Consider the following 7192-nt stretch of genomic DNA (forward strand, 5'->3'; position numbering starts at 1 on the left):
TAACTTTACTGATTCAAATGGTAAGCAAGAATCCGCATAATACACAATAGATGTTGCATCAATCCGTTAATTTCCTTCTCACTTCATATCATATAAAGATTTGTGAAAACTACCAAGATATTAAGTTGAGTATAAAAAAAATCTTGGCAATTTGTTTCATACACAAAAATTGTATCAATAACAATTTACACAATACATACTACTAATTATCGAGATATTTATCAAATATTTATTAGCTTTTTATTTGTATCAAATTATGTTAATATGCAATGTTAAATAATTTAAATAAAAAGGAATTTTCTTAAATCTCTTTTCTGTACGCAAACTCAAACTTAAAAACTTCCAATATAAGTACATAGTACTTCTATTTACTTGTTAGTATATTAGCAACTTCTTTTTGACCTAGATTATGTACCTTTAATTACACCATCAAGCAAAACCATATAAAGCCTCAGCTTCAACTTCATGTCGCCAACATGAGATGCATAGTAAATACTTTCGATTTGAGCTGATATTTTAAGGAAAATTGGATTTCTTGGGGGAGCGCAATAAAAAGAGTGTAAGGTTTCTTCACTATTCACATTTCAGAAATGAATAGTGTTTTTGCTTAGTCATCTTCCACTTCATCTTTGGTGTTACACACATGTGGTGGATTGCATATAGGTTGGTTTTTTTATTGTATTTTTGCATATAGGTTAGTGTTTTTGCTTAGTCATCTTCATTTGGGGTTACACATATCATGGATTGCATGTGAGTTGCCTTTTTCTATTGTGTTTTTACATGTAGGTTGCTTATATAATGCACTAAACCAATTCTAATTCTTGATCAATATTGCTTCTCAACTTTTTCAAAGAAACCAAAATAAAAACCCTCTGATTTTGGGTGATATAATTGAATTATTCTTCTTTTTACTTTTTGATTTACATTCACTGTTCAAAGAAAGATTCTTATGTTGTTTTCTTATTACTTTTGCAGGTTTTCTTCAATGATGCATGAAGTTTGGGGTAGACAAAAGATCAAGGTTTCTTTGAGGTGATTATGAACTTTTGTGGGTTTTGATGTTTGTATGGTAACATAGAGTTATTTCAGATTATTTTTTCAGTAATTTCTTTTTGATGTTCTGAACACTTTGGACTGAATTTCACTAGACAAGATGTCTCTTCTATCTGGTTTTTATGTAAGCAGGTACGTTTCACCTTGGTCACTAACCTGTGATTTACAAATAAGTTGTGTAATTAAGCTTGTTAGTTGCTCTGGTTATTTATTTGCTTCTGCAATGACAGGAAGCATCATTAGTAGACATAACTAATCAAGCTTGTGCTCTTTTTAATCCGACTGAGGTAAGAATATATACAATTGTTTCATTTCTTCCCCTTCATTTGAATTTTATCCATTTATTCTTCGTTTTTATGCTTGCCTTGGATTATTATGTATATTAGAACATTCAAGTGGCAATATATTTGAAATCTAAGGCACATTTATGCATGTTAACACCGAGGTAAAAATATATACAATTCTGCCTTTGTTTTTCCTTCATTTGACCATTTACTCATCATTTTGATGTTTTCTATGAAAGGATTGATATTACTAGAGCTCCAAAATGGAAACAGATTTGGGGTCTTGGACACATCTGTATGTGTTAATAGTAAACACTGATTAAAGAGTACATTATGGTTTTGTAGAGATCAACAAATGCTGTTTTTTCACCTTATGTTGTATACTTGTATAGTTGATGAATTGTCTTGTGTTATTTAGTTCATTTATGCATTTTTCTATTTGATCACTTAGTTTTTGCACGGGGATTTTGAAAGTATATTTGGCTAATGAATCCTAACTGAATACAAATAATTTTTTTATCTGCTTTGTGACAATCCATTTGATGTAGAAAGAGATAGGAGGAAACTAAAGAGATAAAGAAAGTGTTGCACACACTTTGCAACCTGTATAAAAAAGAAATTTTGTTGAAAAATACGGGTGATCATTATTTATTTATATATTATGGTAAAAAAAATAGTGTAGTTTTTCATTGTTAGTTAAGAAGATACAGATAAATCTCATTAAATTAAGAGAATTATGTCTATTTGGATTAAGGTTTTGGCATTGTTGTCATTGTGCGGTAGATATCTAAAATAAAATGACAACATTTGTTATAGAAGTATATATTTGTCACGTTTAAGGCCGTATGTAATTTATAAATGTCTTGCTTTTGTGATGTAGCTCTTTGAGTTGTAATGGTAGTTTGAGTTTTGTAGTGATATATTCTGATTGATTCCTATGAAAAAACACCTGCCAATGTGATTTTTGGTTAATATAGGTTGGAAAAACTTTTAAATGTCAAAACTAAGATGTTGTTAACATTGCATTGTACTTCTATTAGATAATTCTGTAGGACTGAACATGCTAGCTTGCTGCTGAATATTGCTTTGAATGCTTACTGTCCTGGTCTCAATGTTAGTAGTTTTCTGACTGATGTGTGGTTCTGGTACATGTATTTTGCTGCGTTACAACTATATATTACTTGAACTCATTTGACCTTGAGTACGCATGGTGTTATGTGACTTATCTCATGGGTGTGACACTCAACAATTGTTTCAAAGTTTCGTCAGTTTAGGTTTAAACTTTGCATGGCCCCTGGAAATATATAGTATGTTGGACACAAGTCATTTGTTATCACTGTCAGTATTTGTTGAGATAGTGTTTTCTCCTATAAATTAGTACGTAATGCAAGCATGGATTAGTGGTTATGACGGTCATTCATGGGCACAAGGTTGCAGGTACAAGAGCACAAGAGCACCCACATCAGAAGGGAAGGACAGGAGGCGGCAGCAATAGTAGCTGGTCCATATACAAGTTTTTTATATTCTGTTTCAGTGTTTGTATAGCTGCATATTATTTGTTATTGTTGTATTTGCCACGTCATTTAGTTAGTTACAAGATTATTAGGTTGTTAGGATGTTTGTTAGAACAATCAATCTTGTAACTCTTTCCTTTTCTTGTTTCCTCCTGCCTATATAAGGAGGCTTTCCGCCTTTGTTGTATGTACTGATTTTTGATAGTTCAATATTAAAACAATATCAGTTTCTTTAGCTTTCTTGTTTTCTGTCAGTATTGCTATTGATTCTTGTTTGTCTGCATTGTTATTCTCTACCTCTCGTATTGTTTATGTGAAAGTCTTTATGGCTTATATTGACACCATTTACTTTTAATGACTTTTGCCTAAACTAATCATAAAATCAGGCTGCACTGTCGAGAACTTACAGATCCGAATCACGTTCTAACAAAGAGAATGATGTTGACACTTACGTAGACGAGAAGTTGTTTGGGGTTGATTTAGCTGTGAAACAAGTCTCTGCTCACCCTAGGCATAAGAAGCAAATGAAGCCTCATCATTTAGAAGGATTTAACTTCTTGTTGAGCAACTCAATAACGGAAAAACCTGGTGGCTGCATCTTGGCCAATGCTCCTGGGTCTGGAAAAACATTCATGATTATCAGTTTCATGCAGAGTTTTCTGGCCCAGTATCCAGATGCTAGGCCGTTGGTTGTGCTTCCAAAGGGTATTCTTCCTACATGGAAAAAGGAATTCCAAAGATGGCAAGTGGAGGACATTCCTTTACTTGATTTTTATTCTATGAAAGCTGATAATAGGTAGTGAGAGGGAGTCAAAGAAACCAAAATCAATTATGAAAGCTGGATTAGAGTGTAAGCTCAACAACTTTACATATTGAAGTAAATGGTATTGAGAGGGAGTCAAAACTGGAATTGCTTTATTTTTATACTCTTGTGAATATATTATATTAGGTCTCCGAAGGTACATCTAAACTCCCTTTATATGCGTTTCTTGAGCTTTCTTCTAATTCCTCCCTGATGAACTTGGATTCCAGGATTTATATTAGTTTAAGCTCGTTTTAGTTTGTTGTTTTAATGTGGAAATGGAAACGAAGGAATCAGGCAGCAAGAAAGAGCTAAGATAGACCAATCACTATTTGTTATCCAATGTCATCTATGGTTTGAATGAAAACAAACCCTGGGTTAGACCAAGTTAACTCGCTTAGTACGATTCACTTGGAGCAACATCTGATACTAATCTGGTATGCTTTTAAAAAATGATGATGTCATTGAAATTTAAGGTTTGTTATAGAATTGGTTTTGGCTATCCAATTGGTTTTGTACATAGTCGCATGTAATTTTGAGTGATCGTCATAAATAGTCACTTATCTAATTTAATTTTATCTTTTAATGATTGTTTTATTTTGTTGTAGAATCCTAACGAATATCCATATTGTCAGCTTAGCGAAAGGTCTCTAATCTTTTTCCTTGACACAAAGCAAGAAACTCCCATGGTTAAGATTGATATGGGAGCAAAATTGCAAGCTTAGCTTCACTCAAAAGGAACGACAAAAAGTGCTCAGAGAAAGGAAGAATTTGGTTCTCTTTTTTTCCTCAAGTCTAATGGTAATAACAAATATATGGAGCAAGCAGTATTACATAGCTCTAGGCATGGCCACGGTCCGGGTTGGTCCGGTTCCGTTCCGGTTCCATCCGGTTCCGGTTCCACCCGGTTCCGGTTCCATTTGGAACCTGTCGCGAACGGTTCCGGTTCCGGTTCCGGGCGGTTCCAAACGGTTCCTTGGCGGTTCATGAGGCGGTTCCGGCGGTTCCAACTCACGGGACGGGCAGGTCGGACCATCGGTTCCATTTTTATTTTTTCTTTAAATATTTATATAATAAAAAAATAATATAATATCGTGGACGTACCTTTGATGATTACTTGATTATTAGCGAAATTCATTGCATGTCAAGTTGTCATCGTTATTGAAATATTTACTAAAAAGAATGAAAAAAATAAATTAATAAGAAACGAATCAATGATAATGTCGATAAAGATGATTAATAAAAAAAGAGGGAGAAAATGGACTTGAACCTAGTACCCAAATGAATACTAAGCTGCCTACGTATCCCGAAGGAATCAAAGCCCACGTAGTTCTTTGTCATACCTTTTATTTATAGTTGTTGAATGTTGATTTATCGTTGTCGTTTGTCGGATTGATCCTATTCGTCTTCGTCATCATCATGTGGTTGATTAGATGCTTCCGCTGACTCTCCTCCTGACGATGATGCAGATGTATCCATCATCATCCATGGATCATCATCGTCGTCTTGATCATCATCATTCCTTAGTCCTTGTGTTCGAATCTCCGCTTGATCCCAATCTTTCTTGCAAACACATATTTGAATACTATGTGGAGCAAGACGAGATCGCTTTTCGTCCAAAACTCTTCTACCTGCACTAAAAGCAGACTCCGACGCAATTGTTGACGCGGGAATTGCAAGGATATCCTTTGCAATTCTCGATAAAATGGGAAATTTAACAGATTTTTCTTTCCACCACTCCAAAATATCATAGATACTTTGGTCTATTTCAAAGTGGTGTTTAAGATAACTATCTAGTTCTAAATATGAGGTCGAGGAAGAAGAAGATGATCCTACAAAACTATCATCTTGAGTCATTATGTTAGCTATTACCGAATTATAGTAAGAGAGACGTGCCGAAACGCTAGCACGCCTAGACATATCGCGTTTCGGGTTATATACACTAGCGTAAAAATCATAGAGTTCTGCTAAATATTTTTTACATGTTCCTACATAATTATGTACATCAGTAGAGGGCGATCTAACGATTGATAATAAAATCCTATTACTTTAGTAAGGACCTCAGTTTTAAAACGTGGGTCCAAAATGGTTGCGATTCCATAAATATAAGGAAAATCGGTAAAATATGCTTGCCATTTTTCCATCATATCTGCAAGAATCGGCCTCAATTTTGGGTTAGTATCTTCATGTGTATATTTAAGGAGATGATAAAAAATAGTAATACATTCACTTATTACTAAGTGAACGTTCGGTTCATAAACATAAGAAAAAATCTTAGTCGCGTGGTCATACGCTTCTAATATGTTATGTACACCTATAGCTAATTCCCAAGTGTCATCAGCTATGAAACTATCTGTACACTCACTATATAGTTGTGTTATTACTGGGCGATAAGCAATCGCCTTTCTTAATAAATCGTTGGTTGAGCCCCAACGTGTAGGAGTATCTAATGACCAATACACTTTTTTAAGTTGGTATTGGTCACATAATTGTTTATATCGTCTTTTTATTTTTCCGATCCTAAGCCATTTCACTATATCCCTAATTGGTTCTAATAAATCACTTAATTGTTTTATGCCTGCTTGGCAAGATAAGTTAATTATATGCGCACAACAACGTATGTGTAATAAGCTACCCCCAAGGATTAAACTAAAAGCAGGTTCGTTAAACAAAAGTTCTATACATTTAATGTTCGCGGTTGCATTATCAGTTGAACAACAAAATATTTTATCTAATAAGTTCCATTCTCTACATATCTCTACTAATCTATATTTTATGTTTTCACCGGTATGTCTTTCTGGCATTGTCTCAAAAGCAATTATTCTTTTTTGCATAATCCAATTTCGATCTATCCAGTGTGCTGTTACACACATATAAGGTTCTAAATGTGGGGGAGCAGACCAAATGTCAGTTGTTATGCTAACCCTACCATTAAACGATTTAAACATTTCAACTAATTCATAGCACATTGATTCGTATAATTTAATTGTGCGTCTTTTAAGAGTGCTCCTAGGGATTGCTCTATATTGTGGTTGCAAAGTTTTTCTATTGAGACGCTCGTATGCCCTACTTTCACCGTGGTTAAAAGGCAATTCATCACAAGTTACATACCTAGAAAATTCATCAATCATGTCATTACGATTGTATCTAAAAGGCATACCTGTGATGGGAATGTCCCATTGTGTCTGTTGGCTTCCACTTGTGGTCCCGCTCCCGCTTGCTGCATGAGTTTCTTTTGTGATTCCATGCTTCTTTGCCAAATGTTTGTTAAAAGATCCCGTACCACCACCTAACACGTATTCACAAAACACAATAAATAAATGTTTATAAAATATGAATATATAATTTATCAATGTATTATGTATGTCAGTATGTATAAAAAACTTAAGAAGTATTTACCTCTGGCGAAACTGTATGAAACTAAGGGCTTTACTCCTTGACTTTCACAAATTTGACAAGTGCATAAGAAAATATCTGGATTCTCGGTTGGTTCTTTTGTGAAATACGACCACACATGTGAAACAGCTCTACCACTAGGA

General features: G+C 34.2%; 1 protein-coding gene across 11 annotated transcripts; it reads left to right on the top strand.

Annotated features, from left to right (window-relative positions):
* The first annotated feature begins 367 nt into the window (after positions 1 to 367).
* On the top strand, positions 368 to 3085 carry LOC130815851 (uncharacterized). Of its 11 annotated transcripts, none has more exons than XM_057682353.1 (5): positions 373 to 663; positions 976 to 1032; positions 1149 to 1185; positions 1284 to 1340; positions 2768 to 3085. In XM_057682353.1, exons 1-5 carry the CDS (start codon positions 644 to 646, stop codon positions 2978 to 2980), a joined length of 384 nt encoding a protein of 127 aa, XP_057538336.1. In that variant the 5' UTR covers positions 373 to 643; the 3' UTR covers positions 2981 to 3085. The 11 variants fall into 11 exon arrangements, 5 of the variants coding, with proteins under 5 accessions (XP_057538336.1, XP_057538339.1, XP_057538337.1 ...); XM_057682356.1 differs by having other exon boundaries at positions 376 to 559; XM_057682354.1 differs by having other exon boundaries at positions 660 to 750.
* The last annotated feature ends 4107 nt before the right edge of the window (positions 3086 to 7192 follow it).

This window comes from Amaranthus tricolor, chromosome 6 (genome assembly GCF_026212465.1).
Source record: "Amaranthus tricolor cultivar Red isolate AtriRed21 chromosome 6, ASM2621246v1, whole genome shotgun sequence".
NCBI classification, from domain to species: domain Eukaryota; kingdom Viridiplantae; phylum Streptophyta; class Magnoliopsida; order Caryophyllales; family Amaranthaceae; genus Amaranthus; species Amaranthus tricolor.